Consider the following 22,818-nt stretch of genomic DNA (forward strand, 5'->3'; position numbering starts at 1 on the left):
AGACTTTATTAAAGAGTTTGGTGATTTTACATCCGAGTTAGTTCTGGCTGCAGATAAAGTTTTAATAGTTGGTGATTTTAATATCCATGTTGATAATGAAAACGATGCATTGGGATCAGCATTTATAGACATTCTGAACTCTATTGGTGTTAGACAACACGTTTCAGGACCTACTCATTGTCGAAATCATACTCTAGATTTAATACTGTCACATGGAATTGATGTTGATGGTGTTGAAATTATTCAGCCAAGTGATGATATCTCAGATCATTATTTAGTTCTTTGCAAAATTCATATAGCCAAAATTGTAAATTCTACTTCTTGTTACAAGTATGGAAGAACCATCACTTCTAACACAAAAGACTGCTTTTTAAGTTATCTTCCTGATGTATCCAAATTCCTTAGCATATCCAAAACCTCAGAACAACTTGATGATGTAACAGAAACTATGGACTCTCTCTTTTCTAGCACTTTAAATAAAGTTGCTCCTTTACGCTTAAGGAAGGTTAAGGAAAACAGTTTGACACCATGGTATAATGAGCATACTCGCACCCTAAAGAGAGCAGCCCGAAAAATGGAGCGCAGCTGGAGGAAAACAAAACTAGAGGTATTTCGTATTGCTTGGCGGGAAAGTAACATATCCTACAGAAAAGCATTAAAAACTGCTAGATCCGATTACTTTTCTTCTCTTTTAGAAGAAAACAAACATAACCCCAGGTATTTATTCAATACAGTGGCTAAATTAACGAAAAATAAAGCCTTAACAAGTGTTGACATTTCCCAACACCACAGCAGTAATGACTTTATGATCTACTTTACTTCTAAAATCAATACTATTAGAGATAAAATTGCAACCATTCAGCCGTCAGCTACAGTATCACATCAGACAGTGCACTATAGATCCCCTGAGGAACAGTTCCACTCATTCTCTACTATAGGAGAGGAAGAATTGTATAAACTTGTTAAATCATCTAAACCAACAACATGTATATTAGACCCTATACCATCTAAGCTCCTGAAAGAGGTGCTTCCAGAAGTCATAGATCCTCTTCTGACTATTATTAATTCCTCATTGTCATTAGGACATGTCCCCAAAACCTTAAAACTGGCTGTTATTAAGCCTCTCATCAAAAAACCACAACTTGACCCCAAAGAACTAGTTAATTATAGACCAATCTCGAATCTCCCTTTTCTGTCCAAGATACTAGAAAAGGTGGTATCCACACAATTATATTCCTTCTTAGAGAAAAATGGTATATGTGAGGATTTCCAGTCAGGATTTAGACCGTATCATAGTACTGAGACTGCTCTTCTTAGAGTTACAAATGATCTGCTCTTATCATCTGATCGTGGGTGTATCTCTCTATTAGTTTTATTGGATCTTAGTGCTGCGTTTGACACAATTGACCACAACATTCTTTTGCATAGACTTGAATACTTTGTTGGCATCAGTGGAAGTGCATTAGCATGGTTTAAATCGTACTTATATGACCGCCATCAGTTCGTAGCAGTGAATGAAGATGTATCCTATCGATCACAAGTGCAGTATGGAGTACCTCAAGGCTCAGTACTAGGGCCGCTACTCTTCACGCTTTATATGTTACCCTTGGGAGATATCATCAGGAAACATGGTGTTAGCTTTCACTGTTATGCTGATGATACTCAGCTCTATATTTCTTCGCAGCCCGGTGAAACACACCAATTTGAAAAACTAATGGATTGCATAGTCGATATAAAAAACTGGATGACGAGTAATTTCTTACTGCTAAATTCTGAAAAAACAGAGGTGTTAATTATAGGACCTAAAAACTCTGCTTGTAATAACCTGGAACACTGTCTAAGACTTGATGGTTGCTCTGTCAATTCTTCATCATCAGTTAGGAACCTAGGTGTGCTACTTGATCGCAATCTTTCCTTAGAAAGCCACGTTTCTAGCATTTGTAAAACTGCATTTTTCCATCTCAAAAATATATCTAAATTACGGCCTATGCTCTCAATGTCAAATGCAGAAATGTTAATCCATGCATTTATGACCTCAAGGTTAGATTATTGTAATGCTTTATTGGGTGGTTGTTCTGCACGCTTAGTAAACAAACTACAGCTAGTCCAACATGCAGCAGCAAGAGTTCTTACTAGAACCAGGAAGTATGACCATATTAGCCCGGTCCTGTCAACACTGCACTGGCTCCCTATCAAGCATCGCATAGATTTTAAAATATTGCTTATTACTTATAAAGCCCTGAATGGTTTAGCACCTCAGTATTTGAATGAGCTCCTTTTACATTATAATCCTCTACGTCCGCTACGTTCTCAAAACTCAGGCAATTTGATAATACCTAGAATATCAAAATCAACTGCAGGCGGCAGATCCTTTTCCTATTTGGCGCCCAAACTCTGGAATAACCTACCTAACATTGTTCGGGAGGCAGACACACTCTTGCAGTTTAAATCTAGATTAAAGACCCATCTCTTTAACCTGGCATACACATAACATACTAATATGCTTTTATTATCCAAATCCGTTAAAGGATTTTTAGGCTGCATTAATTAGGTAAACCGGAACCGGAAACACTTCCCATAACAACCTATGTACTTGCTACATTATTAGAAGAATGGCATCTACGCTAATATTTGTCTGTTTCTCTCTTGTTCCGAGGTCACCGTGGCCACCAGATCCAGTCTGTGTCCAGATCAGAGGGTCACTGCAGTCACCCGGATCCAATACGTATCCAGACCAGATGGTGGATCAGCACCTAGAAAGGAGCTCTAAATCCCTGAATGACAGCGGAGACCAGGACAACTAGAGCCCCAGATACAGATCCCCTGTAAAGACCTTGTCTCAGAGGAGCACCAGGACAAGACCACAGGAAACAGATGATTCTTCTGCACAATCTGACTTTGCTGCAGCCTGGAATTGAACTACTGGTTTCGTCTGGTCAGAGGAGAACTGGCCCCCCAACTGAGCCTGGTTTCTCCCAAGGTTTTTTTCTCCATTCTGTCACCGATGGAGTTTCGGTTCCTTGCCGCTGTCGCCTCTGGCTTGCTTAGTTGGGGACACTTCATCTACAGCGATATCGTTGACTTGATTGCAAATAAATGCACAGACACTATTTAACTGAACAGAGATGACATAACTGAATCCAATGATGAACTGCCTTTAACTCTCATTTTTGCATTATTGACACTGTTTTCCTAATGAATGTTGTTCAGTTGCTTTGACGCAATGTATTTTGTTTAAAGCGCTATATAAATAAAGGTGACATTAAAGCGCTACAAACCCAAGAACTGAACCCTGAAAAGAGTCCACTCAGTCAGCTAGTTCTGAGACTTACTAACCTGACTAACTCTACTAACACTAACCAGTCTCAGACCAGCACGGCTTCTCACCCAAACATCAAAATCAATCAAATTAGCAAACAATCTAAAAATACATATCTGGAACATTGGGATCAAGAAACTAAAACACAAAGTAAATTACAATTCTATCGAACTCTAAAATCTGATTATGAATATGAAGATTATCTTCAGAGTGTCAGAGACACAAAGCAGAGACGGATCCTGACCAAGTACAGGCTCAGTGAGCACAGTCTAGCCATCGAGACGGGCAGACACAGAAAGAGCTGGTTACCCAGAGAGAGAAGAGTGTGTGTGCTCACTGTCAGACAGGAGAGATCGAGACAGAGACGCACTTCCCCCTGCACTATCAGAAATACACCTCCATAAGAGACCTATACTTCAACAAATTCACCAACTTAATAAAGAACTTTACATCAATTAGTGAAACAGGAAAATGAAAGATAATATTAGGAGAGGGACACACAGCAGCACTGGCTGCGAGATACATATGGACGTGCCACAGCCTGAGAGACAGCAGGTGAACGTGTGTGTGTGTGTGTGTGTGTGTGTGTCTGACCCTATTGTGCACCACAGTGGTCCTTAGTATGTTTGTGTATTTCTATGTAAGTATAAGACTGTGGTATCAAATGTTCACACAAATGTTATAATTTGTTAGTTTAATATTATAAGATGTTATTATAATCAGTTCCATTACTGTGATGTTCATTTTGTTATAATTTATTTTATTTTTTCTATATATGTACACTAAGCTTTGGCAATATTGTATAATTTACATTCATGCCAATAAAGCAATATTGAATTGAATTATGTATATATGTATGTACAGTATATATATGTATTCAGTACAGACCAAAAGTTTGGACATACCTTCTCATTCAAAGAGTTTTCTTTATTTTCTTGACTATGAAAATTGTAGAGTCACACTGAAGGCATCAAGGGCTATTTGACCAAGAAGGAGAGTGATGGGGTGCGGCGCCAGCTGACCTGGCCTCCACAGTCACCGGACCTGAACCCAATCGAGATGGTTTAGGGGTGAGCTGGACCGCAGACAGAAGGCAAAAGGGCCAACAAGTGCTAAGCATCTCTCGGGGAACTCCTTCAAGACTATTGGAAGACCATTTCAGGTGACTACCTCTTGAAGCTCATCAAGAGAATGCCAAGAGTGTGCAAAGCAGTAATCAAAGCAAAAGGTGGCTACTCTGAAGAACCTAGAATATGACATATTTTCAGTTGTTTCACACTTTTTTGTTATGTATATAATTCCATATATAATTCCACATGTGTTAATTCATAGATTTGATGCCTTCAGTGTGAATCTACAATTTTCATATATATATATAATTTTTTACAATTTTTGTGTGCTTTTGTAAAGGAAAAATAAGTGTTAATTAAAATGAATGAATAAATTTATAAAACTTAATATAATTGATGTAAATGCAAACACCTCATTTCAGAAACTGTAAAAAATTTATTGTGTATAAATATATTACATATATACTAAAGATACATAATCATCTTAAATACAAAGGGTAGTATTTTCAATATCTATACATTTAAATTGATACATATTTTTTAAATATGTCTACGATTATAATTTACATCAATAAATGTGAAAGTACGGTTTAAAAAAATTGTAATATGGAATGATTTTCTTGAAACAATTTGCAAGCATGGAAATCTATGTCTAGGCCACTTTTTACCTAATGTCCAGCTAAATGCGGCTAAAAAAATAAAAAACAAACAAGTATTTATTTTTTCCACTTAAAAAATCTGGGTCTTTTAAAAAGTGTTCTTCAAGTGTTTCCACTTCATGTTTTAGAATGTCAAGTCATTTCAACTTCTTTTAATCAAAAAACAATGGAATGTTTGTCTAAAAACTTTAGCAATACACATATAGTCTACTAGATGAAGAGTAGATGAATAGATGATTAAAAGAAGTAGAATGAAAAATATATTTTAAAAATCTAATATAAAAGACAATTGATCAGATATCAACTTTTTCCATACTAAAGCAAAAAAAAAAAAAAATAAAAAAATAAAAAACAATGAACAGAATAAAAACAATACATTTATATCTGAAATAAGCCAGGTTAATGAAGTTAAAATACTGTGCTATATTTGGAAAAAAATAAAATAAAGATTTGTCATAATCCCCCTTATAAAAAGACATGCTACATGAGGAAAATGCTGAAAATGATGTTTCTGATTCTAGTAATAAATAAAATGAAGATTGCACTGTGATTTCCATTATAAAGTACAGGAATAGAGCATTAATAAATCTAACAAAACTGTTATATCTTAAATGCTTACTAACTTTGGTTACGGGCTGATTGAGCTAGTAAACATGATCATGTAATGTATAATGTGACCAGGGTAAAGGGTTAATGGAATACTGTAAGCAGCAGATCTGAAATGATGTGTCACAAAAGTTTGGATTTGTGGATTTCAAGGCACATGTTCACACGGCCCTCCCAAGTCCCTGAGATACAAACACTCCAGACTTCACAATGCTGTACACTGATGATTGATTGCAAAGACTGTCATTTGACTCTCTTTGGACTGACACTGTACTTTCTTTACTTTTTTTTTGTACAGGCAGCCCAAGGACACCTTTTTAAAGATAAACAAGAGAGGAAATAACAAATAAAGCTTTTAAGAAGCTTTTAGACAGACGTTCCTGGGTCACAGATAAGGGAACGAAAGCATTGATGCCGTTTAGCTGTCTAGACACTGATTTAAAGATAAATAGGACTGACCATTAAAAAAAACCTCCTCAGATATGCATCTGATACTCTAACTTGAGATCCAGAATGCCACTTATTACTTTAGTGTTGAAATCTCCTAAATATAAAAATATGCACAGCATCTTAAACTTAAAAAAAAAAAAATAGGCACAAGATGCCAAACAGTACATTTCATCATTACTGATCTGTTAAGTTGTAACTCATCTTCTAAAAAAAAAAAAAAAAAAAAAAAAACACTGCTCGCGTGATTGCTCTTAAAACTGTAAAAGGTGTATTTTGGTCAAAAACAGTCTTTGCATTAATAGTTCTGCAAGCTGTAGTTTAAAAGCTGAAGAGACGAGAACGGCTCTAAATCAGAAGCTGAAGCAGGAAGGCCATTAGGACAGAGAGAGAGGCCACCCCAAATACTATGAGGCCAGCAAACTGTTCATCGGTGAGGGTTTTGCCCATGGGCACCCTGGTGATATCCGCTTCCACTGCCAGTGTGGTGTCAGACCGCCGCAGGTTGAAGTGGGCGGATGGGCTGAAGGACCCGCACAGCTCCTGGAGGGTGTCCAAGCAGCGCCTGCATGCAAACACTCGCACGCGGTAGTCAGTGTTCCACTGCAGGCCAGAGAGCTGGAAGGACGTCTCATCTCCTTTAAACACCTGAAGGACAGAAGGAAAGTAATGCATTAGCCCACACAGTTACAATTTCTGTTTCACTGAGTGCACTTTTGGATAATTATGAATGTAATAATCATAATAAATTATGTTCTATTATACATGGGGGTGGAATATAAAAAGAAATATACTTTTTTAAATATTATTTTAATGTGAATATATTAATACATAATTATAAAATGTAAAATATACAAATAATTTATTACAAAATGCACACATTCTATACAGTCTATTTTATTTAAATAAATAACAACAAATAATGAATAAATAGTAGTAGTATTATTTAAACAAAACAGATTTAATCATATGTATGCATTTGGGTTTATTTGTAATACATTTTGCATTTATTATATTTTTATATTTATTATATATTAGCATCTTTATATAACAACAACAACAAATATTTATATAATATTTTCGTTTATTAACATTTATTATTATTATTATTATTATTATTATTACAGCATGACTGAGATGGAACATAAAAATACATTTATACAAAAAATCTTTGTTTTATTAATATTGTTATTATTAAAATACATCAAAATTATGTATTACAAAATAAATGCAAATGTATATATGTAAATAATTAAATCTATTCTAAATAAATAAATAAATAAATTAAAAAAAGAAAGGAATGAAGGAATAAAAATGGAATTAAGGAGATAAGGAGACAAATAATACATTTATATTCTATCCCTATTAATAATAATAAAAATAATAATAATAATAAAAAATAATAATTTAACAATAAATATATTGATTTGGGTAGCAACAGTAAATTAACGCATAAAGAATAAACCAGAGGGGGCTAGGTTTTAGGCGCACTCTTCAGAGCAAAAAACATCCAAGATGTCAAAAATAAGGCCAAACAATCTTTTGCACTCGGTCCTTGATGGTAGATGGTAGACACATTCAAGCTCAAGAGAAATTAAATAAGCCAGAAGACACAAAAAAAAAATCTTGGGAATTCACATGCCTTTTGCAAGGATGTCTGCATGAAACAGGACATTGCATTAATAACCATGAAAATATAACCTAATAATCTGTACGTGCCACAAGTGCAATACAGATCAGAATAAGTATGGCAGATGTTGACCCAAAAGCATGGCAACATACACAGAAAAACAAGACCAGTGAGCAAATGGAAAATAAAAAGAGGGGAAAAAAGCACTTAAACATTGTTGAAGACAAATGTATTGAGGTGACTTTGTTTCACCTGTCACATGCTGCTCTCAGAAGGACCACAGTTTGTCTCCATGGCAACACAAGAGGTTTTAAGCCTCTCAAACACTGGTAACTCAATTTTGATCTTTTTGATATTACTGCCATGACAGACCAATGTGTGCATAATTAGTCTTTGTATTAATTCCAATTAAAGACAAAGAAAACATTGATCTAATCTTGAATAATTCACGCACTAATAACAGAAAAAAAGAACAAATAATGGAAGTGAATTAAAATCACCTTCTAGTGGTATTTGCATGGCTGCACAGTTAAATTGTCAATTAAGCTAATATAGAGCCCGGGGAACTCCATTCCTTCATTAAAAGGGATTTTTGTATGGAATACAGCACCAGCAAGCGTGACTTATTGAGGCTGAATTTAACAGAACATATGAATGACTACTGTATAAGGGTGAATCAAAAAATATCCACGACACATTCCCTTCAAACAAACTGTGTTCTGTGTGACAAAATGACAACCAATCAGAGCATATTTTAAATGTAATATGAGATTTTAAATGAGATTTTACGACGACGACAGCAGTAACCAGTGTAAAAACACAGAAATAATGTAGAAATCAAGCGAATGACCTACTGATCGAAAGAGAAAATTCAGAAAACTCAGATTTGTGTTTAATCTTCATGTAGTCCTTATCTAGTATATCATTTTAACATATATCTAGATGATTATTTATGAGTGTTTATACATTATTTAAACAGAAAAAATAATTGGTTGTTAATTTATATTAATTTAAAGTAAAAAATAATGCAATTTTTTCACATTTCAGTAATGAGTATTTGGGTGAAGAACAAGAAGAAAAAAAAAAACCTTTAAAATACCTGTACATCATTTCTTGTTTTTCTTTTGAATTTGGGGTGACATATAACCTGGATATTCCTATGGGAGAGTCATCCAATGATATTCATTAAAAAGGGCAGAGGATGTGATGGGGAAAGGAGCGTTTTGCCTTTTTAATGAATAAATAAATTCATACAATTTTACATTTTGTGAACTTCCATTCGATTTATCGCACCATGGAAGTGGCGTACCATAAATGATTTCAAAACAATAAGCGACTGCACACCTGAATGGACCCTTATCGTGACAATCACACGTTCCCCTCTCTCTGTGTCCTTTCCAACTTCACAGCATAATTTAATGAATCCTGTGGGACTGTGTGTTTGGAAGCACTCGGTTTCATTCAAATGCTGATTGTGACGAGATATAAAATGGAACGAGGAGCAAATGATGCAAATAGCTTGAGCCCTGTTTTCCACTTCCTGTTCAGAATGAATTCCATTCATCAACAGCTCATCTGCAGTGACCATGGCCATATGTAAATCTAACATGGAAAAAGATGGTATTTCTTCCGGGCAACAAAATGAAAATACCACATGATATTCTTATCGCAACCATTCAAACAAAAGTTCCAAACATTTCCAACTAGTCAAAGTTCTTGGAAACAATTTGATTGGAACAGTCATTTTAAACGCGATTCAAAAGAAAATAATAAATTTAAAAAAAGGAGGTTTAATGAAGAGTTTGGATCTTACCTGTTTATAATCAGAATCTCTGCCTCCCAGCACCTGTAGCACATAGCTGATTCGGTCTCCTCTCATTGGTGGAATACTCTCCCATGTGACCTCACAGGCATTTCCCTCTAGCTGAACAACTCTTGGGGCTGGGGGAAAAAAAAGGGTCTGTTTTTTTTTTTTACCCATTTTTGTCTTTACACTATCATTTTTGCATTTATTGATTAAAAACAGTAAAACCAGTAAAACTGTGAATTATTATTACAATTTAAAATTTAAAATAAATGTTATGTATTCCTTTGATGGCAACACATTAGTCTTCAGTTTTACATGATGTTTAAAACAAAATCATTCTAATATGCTGATTCTCTGCTCAAGAAACATTTCTTATTATTATCAATGTTTGCTGCTCAAGATTTTTTTCAGAATTCTTTTGTATTCAAATGTATTCACTACTACTTCTGATTACTACCTAAAAAGTACTACCTTAGTACTACCTACTAAAAAAAACAACAAAAAAAACAAAATTGATAGTGATCCCAAACTTTTGTACCTGTACAAGTGCGTATAAATAAATGTGGTACCTTTCAGTGTTTGTGGCAGAGATTTGGTGGTGCTGAAGGTGTAGGTCTCAGAAAACGGCCCCTCGCCCGCCTCGCTCACCGCCAGGATCCGGAAACGGTACCGGCTCGATTCGCTCAGTCTCTGCAGCTTAAAAGTGTGGCTTGAACCTCGGTAAACCGCCACAAACCTAAAAAGATGTTGAAAGCTATTACAAACATAAACTTAAATGGTCCCACTTTATAATAAGTGGCCTTAACTACTATGTACTTACATTAAAATGAATCATTTGGTACAGTGCACTTATTGTGTGCAAACACTTATATTATAAAATAAATAAATGAGTAATTGATTTCTGTAATTACATTTATAATTATACTGTTAACCCATCCCTTACACCTACTCATACCACCAAACCTGTCCTTAATATTAACCATATTCCACCCTAATAGCAGCAAAAGTGTTTTGCAATGCAAAATGAACACAGTAAGTACATTGTAGGTATATAGGCCATTTAATATAAAGTGAGACCAATTAGGTAATTATAATGTATGTTTTTTTTTTTCAATCATTGACAGCCTAGTATTTGTTTTTAAAATCTTGAATGCAAAGGAATTTTTTTTCTTAGGATTATTAGTTGAGAATCATCATTTCTTTTATGTCATTTTCAGAAGTAGCATGAAGGCAGGAAAAAATGCGACGTGGAGGCAGGCCTTCATTACCTCCATTCAAGAGTCCAGACTTTACTGTTTATATGGTTAAACTCTTTCAGAACTGAGGCTGAAAGCTCAAAACCGAGAAGAACACGGGCCTTCATTTGCTTCTAAACGGGTCATCTGTGGGTCAGTGACGAGCGACTCTGAGAAAGCATTAAGGAAGGTGGTCTTGATAACCCTGAGTCTCTTAATCTAATTCCGCTTTGAGATAGAGTCTTCTCATTAGCTGACTCCACCTTAATGGACCCACAAATGCAAAATGTGCTTTTCAGATGATCTGCTTACATCAGAGAGAAGAACCTGCCATACGAGTGCACGAGGGAAAAACTAAAGTGAGGAAGCGGATGCATAAACACACACATATATATGCTTCACTATGAATCGAATTAATATACCAAGAAGAACATTTACATGATTTGAGTGATTTTACCTAGCTACCTTATGCCGAGTACAAGACTTTTGTTTAATTATGAACCTGGGATATTATCATAAACTGATACTTCAACTAAAACAATAAAATAAAAAATAAAACAAATAAATGTAAATGAGAAAGATTGCCTTGGCAAATATCTGAAATAAAATAAGTTATTCATATTTTATTGCTAATGCTTGCTTGCATTATTGCTAAAAAAAACAGCTGTTTATTTATTATAAAATAGCTGTTTTAATAATGCAAACTTTTTTAAATTTCATACCTGTACATAACCGCTACTACTGCCATCACAGCAGCAAGTTTCTAATTTTAAGAACTATGATATTTTTGTGCAATAAAAGGTTACAGAGATTAGGTTTATTAAAATTATTAGCTTGTATACAATCATTGCATTAGTCTAATTAATTTCTAATTAAATTATTCAAATAATATTTGAAAATTATTTATTTTGAGTTTTTCAAACCATTATAATTAAAATAAATTAAAAACTATTTTTAGTATTTGTTTGTATAGCATTTTCATAGGAAATATCATTCCAAAATGAATTTTATCTGGAAATAATATATATATATATATCTTTTTTTTTTTTTTTTTTTAAATAAATGTTTGACTTTTTTTCTCTCAAATGTTCAGAAGACACCTTAAAAATAATGAATTTCCTAAAAATGTATTCAAATTAGCCTAACTAAGAGTTTTGCGCATCCCTAGACACACTCCCTCACTGCGAACCTCTGATTCCGGTCCTCCATCTGCAGGATGTAGCTCGTGTCGTCGGTGAGTTGACTTCGGCTGCTGAAACCCCAGCGTAATTTCAGACTCTGAGGTCCGACCGCTGCACACTCCAGCCTTGGAGGAGATGGCGGAGGGGGTCTGGTTCTCACCGTTAGGGTCTGGCTGAAGGGCCCGGGGCCCATTTCATTTTCTGCTCGAATCTGCAGGCTGAGAAAAGGAGAGAGAGAGGAAACAGAGTTTAAAATCAATCTGACAGTCTTGTTTATTCGTTAGTAAATTCTAACATCAATTCTTGATTGTCTTCAAATGATCTCTCTTCACCTGAATGTCCCTACAGACTATTCTAAGGAAAAATCTAAGAAATTCTAAGAAGTTATTCTAAGAAAAACTCCATCCACATCATCAGCTAACTAAGAGTCAGTAGTTCCTGCAGCTTTACCTAAAGTGGCCATCATTTGTTCAATTTCTGCATTATTTGTTTAATTTCCGATCCCAGTTAAAGCATGCAGGTATCTTCAGCCTCAAGCTGCTCTGTGACCTTTCCTCCCGGTTTGATGGCACAGGGGAAAATGAACTACTCTGGCTGAAGGGGTGCTCTTGCATTCAAACGAGGATTTCTGTGAAGTTATCTTTAAATATCCAAGAATCCAATCATGGAGTCATTTAATCACCCTCATATTGTTCCAAACCTGTATGAAACCGGTTGTATTTACTGTCATTTATTACTTGAACCAAAAAGAGCAGTGTGTGTTCTTTAAAATTTCTCTTTTTGTGTTTTATAGAAAGAAGAAAGGTTTGGAACAACATGAATGTCATTTTTGAGTGAATTATCCCTCAAAAAAAAAGAAAAAAAAAAGGTTGATTTGCAAAAGTACATCCTTGCATACTATTCTCTAGGACTAATGGAAGCAGAAAATCTAACAAGTAATGTGTAAATAACTTTTTATGGTCTCTAAAAAAGTTTATTTACTAAACCTAAAGCTTTCGAATTCTATTAAAAAGTCTTGCACAATGTTCAAAACTCCACAGCATTTAACTTTACTAAAATAACAGTATGGAAACAAGCTGCTGGATATGTTTGTAAAAATTGTGATACATTTAATTGTTAGTATTAAATTAGAAATAAATACATATAGATATACTGTTCAAAATGAAGACAAACGCATTAGAACAATTTGTGCTTGTCAAACATTAGTGATCATGTTTATAATTAATGTGATACTTCTATAGCACCTGTGAGAACAATTCATACATCCATTAAAAATTACTTTGACAAAAAGTTGGTTCAGAGAGAAGTTTGAGCATAATTTATTTTCAGACACCACCACAGCATTTAATGTTTAGTTATTTAATGCTTTAAAATCTACATAATTCAGGTGTCCAAATAGATTTTGGCAACATTTGGTCATTAGGGTGAGCTGGAACATGTTATTATTATTTTTTTGACCGCTCAAAAAAGAAATCGAAACCTCTAGTTCAATTAGAGACATTTTTCAGACGTTCATATGATTATTATGAGTGCATTTGCATTTGGCATATTAATTGGGGATGTTTCACTGTCCATTATCCCAATGGAGAGGTCCATTTAATGTTGTCATTCACCCTAAATTAAACATTTAACAGACTTCCGGAAGCCCATTAGCAGGTAGATCACAAGAGAGAGTCATGCCCTCATGCAAATTTGTTTTGAAATATTTGGTCTGTACTGTATATATATATATTTTTAATAAATGCAGTTTTTTTTTACCTTTTATTCATCAAATATATTAGACAGCAGAACTGTTTCCAACACTCATAATAAATCAGAATATTAGAATGATTTCTAAATGATCATGTGATAGACTGGATGTTACATGTGACACTGAAGGCTGGAGTAATGATGCTGAAAATTCAGCTTTGCATCACAGGAATAAATTATTTTTTTAAAGTATATTCAAATAGAAAACTATTATTTTATGCTGTAATAATATTTCACAATATTACTGTTTTTTTCTGTATTTTTGATCAAATAAATGCAGGCTTGATGAGCAGAAGAAACTTCTTTCAAAAACATAAAAAATAGTAATGTTTCCAAACTTTTGGTCTGGACTGTATGTATATATGTATATATATATATATGTATATATATGTATATATATATATATATATATATATATATACACACACACCATGGTTTTTAGACACATACTACTGTAATACTGTAATTTCTTACATAATACTACAGTATTTTTGAGGTCATTACACTTTTATGAAGGTAAGTTTAAGACTTTAAGACAATTTTAAAAATGTGCAATGGTTTTTGCATCGAATACATCACTATACCATGGTTTCACAGTACATCTTGTTTAAAAAAATACCCTGCTAACAGGGTACATAAAGTTGCATAAATGCTCTTAAATCTACCCAGAAAGCACAATTTCGCTGAACACATCATGAGCCAGATGTAAGTGGAGTCCATTTGTAGAGCTAATAGCACTGACATACTCACTCAGGGACCTGCTCGAGGTTCACCAGCACTCATCTGTATATTACAGGGACCATGGGAAAATAAGTCCTATTCATCAGTAATGCACAAACATTGACCTCCACCAAAGTGCTTATGATGCACGGAAAAAGAGATAGAGTGTTAAACAACATCTCGGCTCACCTGTACTCGCTGTCCGGCAGCAGGTCCCTGATAATGTGAGAGGTTTCATTTCTGGTGGTGAAGATGCGGTCTCCCATTGAGATGCTGTAGGAGGTGATTTCTGCTCCATTACAGTGAGGCTCGTCCCAGGTAAGGGCCAGACAGGTGGAGTGGGAGAAGGGTTCATGTTCTGTTAGGTTCAAAGGGTGGTCAATGCAGCGAAATCCAGATACAACATCAGGGGCCGCCGCAGGGGTCCGACACGTCACCAGATCACTGTAGGGGCCTGCCCCTGCCTGGTTAACTGCCTATTAATCAGATACAAAAAAAGAATAAAACTAGCACTTTAAACACAAGTTAAATGGATAATCTTTTGGCCTATATATACATATACATACATCCATATACATACAGTACCTATACAACCTGTACCTATTTAAACGAAAGAGGAAACCCAGTTTTGGTCTAAGCTTTTTCAAGAGATTTTCAATATGTACATTAAAACCTAATTTTTATTTTTATAGTATTTATAACAATTTACTCTTTCTATACAGTCCCCTTCTACAGTTAAAATCGGGCAATCTGTTTTAATGGGACCACGGGTGAAAAGCATATAATTTTTTTTTTGTGTGTTTAAAACAAGTTTCAAATTTGACAATGACAGTTGCAAAGACCGAAAAGAATCTTGCAGAAACTCCATGGCTTGGTTCAAAGAATGTGCTACTGTGTAAATGATTGTGTCATCAGCATATAGATGAATTCTAGCTGGGGTTATCCCACAACCTATGTCATTGATATAAATAGAAAATAAAATTGGTGCTAAAACAGAACCCTGTGGGACACCTTTTTTAATTGTTTGTTCTGCAGATATAAAATTTTCAACTGAGACACATTGAGTTCTTTCAAATAAGTAAATTATTAAACCAATTTAGAGCTGTTTCACTAAAACCCACGCAACTAAGTCTCTGCAACAGTAGTTTATGATCTACAGAATCAAATGCTTTGGAGAGATCTACAAATAAAGCTGCACAGTGCTGTTTACTATCCAAAAATTTAAAAATATCATGCTGTTATTTGTCAACTGTATTTTGGAGAGTATAACGAGAGATGGCTTCTCTTCACTCTGTTGCTGATAGATTGTTTTGCCATTAGTTCATAACTGACAGTGAGTCAAAGCTAATTAAATGTGAAGAGAAGCTCCCAAAGGTCAGAACATTTTCAGAGATAACTGTGCTACAGTCTAACATTTGAACTTTATTACTGCTTATAATTTTCAATCTGCATAATGTGCAGGTTTATTTTTGGTGCATTAAAACCAGTTCGCAAAGAGATGGTGATAATGCACACACCGATGCATGTAGGCTGTGTTTCATATAATACTTTATTCTTATAAATTCATTGTAAACACAAACAAGTGTTGACATTGTGTGATTCAGGTTTACACTCTTCTTGTTTGTTTAATTAAAATGCAAGCTGCCAGTAATGCATGCATTTCAATATGGTTATGCTCAAAGCAATTATATGAGCTACATTACTTTCAGGAACTATTAGAATAATGTGTTTCCTTGACTTGGAAATTAGAAAGATGAATTAGGCATAACTCATTTAAGTGTAAATTACTGATTAAATCAGAAACTAAAATGTTCAAGCAAATGCTCAGTGGTATATCTAAGTACGTTTATATACAACTTACTGACTTTAGTGTTTTTTTTTTTAAATAGAAAAATAAAATGTTCTTTAAAATGGTCTTTAAATTAAATAATTCTGCAATTTATTTAAATTCAACAATTTTTTTAAAATTGCACATATTAACACATATAATACATAAACTTAACACATTGCATTTATTTAATTCTAATCCTTTAAAATCAATAAGATAATTTGATTTAAATTAACATTAAAAACAGTCAAGCACTACATTATAGATACTAGACAAAACTTATTTAACAGCTCTTTTTCATAGCATTAAATATCTTGAATTGGATAATTAACCAAAAAATAACCAATAAATAAATCTAAATAAAATATTTTTTTGTTCTTAATAAATGGTAAATTTGTAAAAAAATAAATAAATAATAATAATAATAAAAAAAAAAGAGAGGGTTTATATCGGAGCAATGTTTCATGGTCCTGACAGGAAATGTGTCATCACACACATCATGAATTACCTGTAGCCTGCAGCAGTAGTTTGTTGATGCCTCCAGGTTAGAGATTTGGAAGCAGGTTCCCATTCCACTGTAGACCAGTTCAAGAGAGTCCAAATCATGTCCCCAGTCCAGCCGGTACTCAGAAATGTCTATCCCATAGCTCACTTCGTTCTGGTGATTGAGATCAGAGCAAGTGTTACAGAGCAAGTGTTTTTCACAAGTCTTTTCAGAAGAAGGGATTGAAAGTGCAACTGGTGAAAAAAAGGTTTTGCGTGGACACAATCTGCCACCTTCACTGCAGAGGATCAGTCTTTGGCATTTTCTGAATGATCGATGAAGGAAATATGTTGTATTTTTGATGGTGCTGTTTTTGTAGCCTTGTTGAGGGTCTATTCTAGTAATTTTGTCTTTCTACAAATCCCAAAGCTAGTCTTTGCTTCTGAAAATTGATTACTCTCCCAATGCAGCAGAAAATTACCTGGCAATTTCATCAGATAACAGGGATTCATCATTTACTGCATGCATACGGTGCGAATGCCTCTCGCTGACTCACCTCCCAGGTCACATCAGCACGGGTGTGTGACGTCACATTGATGGCTGGTGGACTGCATTGTCCTGGGGGTCCGGCGGCAGTGCTTATTTCCACAGATTCAGAGTGTGGTCCATACTGGGGGAAAAAAGCGAAAGAAACGGCTGAGATTTAGGACTTTTTCAGCTGTCTCAATGGTAATGAATGGCCTGGGTTCGACCATAAGGAGGGAAATCTGTTATTTCTGTGCCAGGTAAACCCAAAGTACTACACTTTGTTTGTTAGGCATCCATCCATGTGATGGCTGAATTAGCTTCTTAATATCCTTGCCAAAACAGACAGCAGATCTCTTTATTGGCCTGAGGCATTGTAGAGGGTGTGGTATAAAACACGGCTTTCATGTAAAAAAAGAAAAACCACCGGAGTGAGGGGGACAAAATATACAGTAGCTGTATGAGAGGTAATTGTCCTGATGCACTGCTTATGAAAGGGAATAAAAGCTATAATGTCTAAAATACTAGCACTAAAATATATACTATTTATATTGTGGCACTTGGGAAGAAAACATTAATTGGTGAATTAAATCACTTAAATGGGCTGAGTATTTTGGATAAGTATACTGGATTCTTTTCCAAAAAAAAAAAAAAGGAAAATCACAGCCAAAATTATTCCCCAAGGGAGATGAAATATGGATTTTGCATTATTTCAAAAGCAAAAATTCAACTTTTAGTAAATCTAACTTCATATTATCTATATGCTATTATAGTATTTATTCATATTTTTAAATTGCTTTTGTTTTTAGTAATTTTGTTACATGATTGTCAGTTTTCTTTTTTTTATATATTTCCATAAAACTTTTTTTGTTTTAATTTTAGTTTTAGTAATTTAGTGCTTCAACAAACTTATTTTATTTCAGTTAGTTGCCAAGTACACAAGTTTTTAAGCTTAAGTTTTACATTTCACAAATTTTAACAGCTTTAGTTAAATGATAACACTGATCTGCCACTAGGTTTGTTGTAGTATGAACAGGAAAACAAACTATAAAAAACAATACATTATGATATATTAAGATGATGTAATACAATGATGTTTACAATGCAATCCATATGGTTTGAAATTCTATTAAAACTTTTTTTTTAATGAATCAGATTTCAAGTAGTTTGTTCAGGGCTTCATTTATTAATGAGCCAGATCATTCATAAATAGCTGGATCATGCATGCAGGATGACTTACCCCAGCACTGTTGGCTGCACGAACTTGGAACCTGTAGGTGGTGCCAGGGAGCAAATTACCCACAGTGCACTCTGTTTTGGATCCACAGTACACCTCCGTTGGCTCCGAACCCTCCTCCATTGCACACATTTCCAAGCTAAACTCCACATTTTCACTCTCTTCACCATACAAAGGATCATCTGGAGAAACAAAGAATGATGGAGAAACAGAGACATTTAAAAGTCATTTAAAAGTGGAAAGTCAAAGCATAATCCATCACTCCAGTCCAATATGCATGATCACACCATTAATATGTTTCACATATCCTGAGTTTACATCAGCAATTCTGGTTCTTATTACCACCACGGAATAAAAAATGAAATGTAATTTCGAATTCTTACGAAGAAAAGTCCAAACCGTGAGAAATAAGCTTTCATAGGGAGGTGAGTTGCCAAGAGGCCTTTTATGAATTATCATTAACTGTATTCTGCAAAAATATAGTAATAATAATAATAATAATAATATAATTATTATTATATCGATTCGAAAAAATTTAATAATGAGGTGAGGTAGCAAGAGGATTATTATAATTTTATGACTTATTATTATGATTAATTACTAAAACTGTATATTATAATAAGAATAATAATAATTAAACTATATTATAATTAAATTATATTATTAATTAAAAATGGCTCAATTTTTTTAAAGACTGACATGGGAGGTATGCTGTAAAGAAGCATTTTATTAATTATTATTAATAATTACTAAAAGCCTATATTGTAAAACAAACTTCTTTCAGTCTTGATGATGCGTTATATTTAGACAAGCAGTATATAGCTAATTTACAAGCTAATCACGACAATTATTCTTCCTTTTCCTCATGTAAATGACAGTTCATGATAATCAAATGTGTTTACTTTTGGAATAATTTGCACACCAAAAGATAATCTTATGCCAAATATTTTGAGAAATATTGAATAGTGTGTGTTCCAGAAACTCTCTTAGTGTGAAACCGCAATGCAATTCTGCTGTCACAGTTACGCTCACGTGCCCCAGACACAGACTTTATGATGACCTCAGAAGACATCCATCTGCAACCAACCTCTCAAAACCAAAACACATTCTCGGTTCCCTCTAGAACCCCGTGGCAACTGGTTACAGGAAGGAACCGATCAATTGCAGTGATGGAGAACATGCAGGGAAGCTCACGCCTGCTGACCATTTTAAAGAGTCAGCGTGGATGGCCAAAATCAGCACTGCTATTCCCCAGTTATTTATAGACAGCGTTCAGCCTCTTAAATGAGCCCACCTTCACTCAAAAACAGTGAGTCAGGAGTATAATCACTAACAAACAAGTGCATTTTATCTCTGGCTCCCTCAACCACACAAACACAGAGATGCATACACACACCCATACACTAAATAGTGTGATGAAATGCATGAACAGCATAAAAAAGTAGGTGCAAAACTTTCAGTTGGTCCAGGTGCATTCTGGGTAAACTGGACTTTAGACTTCAATAGAGTTCCAGAACTATAAATCCTCTGAATACTTCACCTGTTGACCTGGCAGCAAACATGATTAGTCTAAAAGCAGATGAGTGTCCTTCAGCTTGTTTTCATCTGCAATTTCACGTCTTTTCAAATGAATCGAGTGAATAGGGACACAAATAAGCGAAAAAAGCTTATGTGCCACAAATGCACAGCTATTTTTAGATAATTTGTTTATTACTTTGAGACTCAAAAAGGGAAAAGAGAATAAAAAGATATCAAAATAAAAAAACAGCCCACTCACCCCACTGCAAAGTCATCTCCTTGTGTTTGACATTACCCACAATACTTGGGGGTTGACAGCGGCCAGGGGGCGGGATATGAGTGCGAACCGTCAAGTCGTCTGAGCACTGCACAACCAACACGTCAACAGTCAACATTCAATAAGTGCTTTATTACATGCATCAGCCTGGGGATCAGTAAATAAACTTGTAAAGGTTCTTATACCAGGCTTTGTCCGGCCACATTCACACAGCTGAGTTTCAGGGAGTAGCTTGTTGCTGGTTTTAGATCCTCACACAAATGTTTCCTCTCTGGTCCTCTATAGAGTGTCACCCACTGACTCTCTGAACACAGACAGAGATGAATTAAATATCTGTCTCACTGAATCTTTCAGGATCACAGCAGAGCCATATTTCACAGCAAAATAAAAAGAAAAAAAAATAGAAAATATACAGTTGAAAGAAAATGACTGTTTATTCAAAAGTGTGTGGTCAGAAGTTTTGTTTTAATTTTGAAAACTCAATGCAAGGATGCATTAAATCAAAAGTGACAGTAAAAAATATGTTCTTTTGCTTTTTATCATTGTTTCCACAAAATATTAAGCAGTGGTTTTTAAAATTAATAATAATAAAAGTTTCTTGAGCAGCAAATCAGCACATCAGAATGGCTTCTGAAGGATCATGTGACAGTAAAGACTGGAGTAATGATACTTAAAATTCAGCTTTGCATCACAGGAATAAATTACATTTTGAAACATTTAAAATAGAAAATAGTTATTTTAAACCGTAATAATATTTCACAATCTTGCTGCTTTTTGACTGTTTTTGATATAATAAATGCAGCCTTGCTGAGGATAAGAGACTGCTTTCAAAAACAAAATCCCAACAACAATGGCAGTGTCCATGCTTTGATAAATGATGCATTATTTTTAATCATATTTTCCCCTTTAATTAGCATAATCATAAAGAAAATGTTACAAAAGAAAATAGAAAAGTTTTACATTTTTTTTCCAAACTATTCATACATCATAATATTGTTTGTTTGTATGTGACCATATGAAAAATAATAATTGTCCTAAAATATTTTTGCAAAGTATTTTTTTTACTTTTTGGGTTGAAATGTGACATGAACATCAAATAAAGGCAAACATTTGATGTGTTGTGTTTTCATGCTGTTAAAGTTTAACTAAATTATGAAACCTTCATAAATACCTTCTAAATTCCCTTCTGATATCTCCAGGACATACGTCAAGTCTCCAGACCCACCATCATCTTGTGGAGGTTCTGATTTAATTGTACAAAAAAAAAAAAAACACAGTGAAGATTAGAGGTTAAATAAGGCTAAACTTTTCAGAAAAAGCCGACCTAATGAATTTCCTACCCCAGGTCACGCAGAAGCTGTGATACGTGACAGCGTTTACTGCAGGATTCACAGGGGGTCCGGGTCTGTCAGGGGTGGTCTTACACACAAGCAAAGAGCTCGGTGCACTGCGCCACTCACCACTACACGTGAACAGCTGGAGGAGCGACAGTTAAGACAGATGTTAGAAGACCACACAAGGTGAAGTATACTACCACACAACTCCTCCTGCAGTATAGAGTATGCATATATTTAATTATATACACTACCGTTCAAAAGTTTTTAAAGAAATTAATAATTCATTCAGCAAAGACACATTGAATTTAACATATGTGACAGTAAAGAAATGTATACAGTTACAAAAGATTTATATTTCAAATAAATTCTGCACTGAAAACTTTAAACACTTTTTGTGAAGTAGACAACATGACTTTTGCGTCCCAATCACCTCGCAGAGGGTGACATTTAAATCCTCTCTAAAGTGTCTTTCTCCCCTGATTATGCTAACGTAGTGTTCTCGGGCCTTCTCAGAGATTAGATTAAAAGCTTTTAATGCACACCACCTTGGCCTTTTTGGCTTGGGGTTGTCGTGCTATTATTATCACTCACCCTGAATTTGTACTGAGTGTTCCTTTTTAGGGTCTCCACCTTACGGTTCAGCTCCAAACCGCTGTACACTGTCTGAAAGTCCAGTCCCTGCCAAAAACACATCGTCCATTAGGTGTCAAGAAGTGAAGTATGGAAAAGTTATTCCCAGTTTAGCTTTAAAGGCGGTCTAAATCATTGTCTTGCACTTGAAAATACTGAAAGGTGGCTGACAATCAGTTGTGAAAATCAAAAAGAATAATGTGCAATTGTTTGGACAAAAGCTAGTCCTGCCCTAAACTCACACCGGAATTAGTTTTCGTTGAATCTTTCGAACTTTTTTGTTGGATGACATTACCAATGCCTCTTATTACTCAATACCTTCCCTTCAATCTGGCAAGTAACACTAGTTTTCATGAACCAACCAACTGCTACTGGACAAAATTAATTTGCGACCCGTTTTTTTTTCTTGATTAATATCCTGTTTCACTCAGAAATGTGCACTATTACAAAGGCAAAATAAAAAGCAGATGTTGTATGAATTTAAATTGGGATAATGTTTTATGATTAATATCATATATCGCAAAATTATAAAAACCTGCTATGTAAAATATATTAAAAT

General features: G+C 34.6%; 1 protein-coding gene across 1 annotated transcript in view; it reads right to left on the bottom strand.

Annotated features, from left to right (window-relative positions):
- Positions 1 to 5,928: 5,928 nt before the first annotated feature.
- The window catches only part of LOC132124117 (fibronectin type III domain-containing protein 3B-like), a 54,973-nt gene continuing 38,083 nt past the window's right edge, over positions 5,929 to 22,818 (bottom strand). Inside the window, exons 14-26 of the mRNA XM_059534952.1 lie at positions 22,221 to 22,307; positions 21,633 to 21,768; positions 21,464 to 21,535; positions 20,478 to 20,596; positions 20,275 to 20,380; positions 18,501 to 18,679; positions 17,292 to 17,405; positions 16,760 to 16,909; positions 14,613 to 14,899; positions 11,963 to 12,172; positions 10,108 to 10,274; positions 9,545 to 9,672; positions 5,929 to 6,749 (exon numbers count right to left, since the gene is read on the bottom strand). Coding sequence (XP_059390935.1) covers positions 6,450 to 6,749; positions 9,545 to 9,672; positions 10,108 to 10,274; positions 11,963 to 12,172; positions 14,613 to 14,899; positions 16,760 to 16,909; positions 17,292 to 17,405; positions 18,501 to 18,679; positions 20,275 to 20,380; positions 20,478 to 20,596; positions 21,464 to 21,535; positions 21,633 to 21,768; positions 22,221 to 22,307 — 2,055 coding nt within the window. The 3' untranslated portion in view covers positions 5,929 to 6,449. The remainder of the gene's footprint in view (positions 6,750 to 9,544; positions 9,673 to 10,107; positions 10,275 to 11,962; positions 12,173 to 14,612; positions 14,900 to 16,759; positions 16,910 to 17,291; positions 17,406 to 18,500; positions 18,680 to 20,274; positions 20,381 to 20,477; positions 20,597 to 21,463; positions 21,536 to 21,632; positions 21,769 to 22,220; positions 22,308 to 22,818) is intronic.

This window comes from Carassius carassius, chromosome 42 (assembly GCF_963082965.1).
Source record: "Carassius carassius chromosome 42, fCarCar2.1, whole genome shotgun sequence".
Lineage (NCBI taxonomy): Eukaryota > Metazoa > Chordata > Actinopteri > Cypriniformes > Cyprinidae > Carassius > Carassius carassius.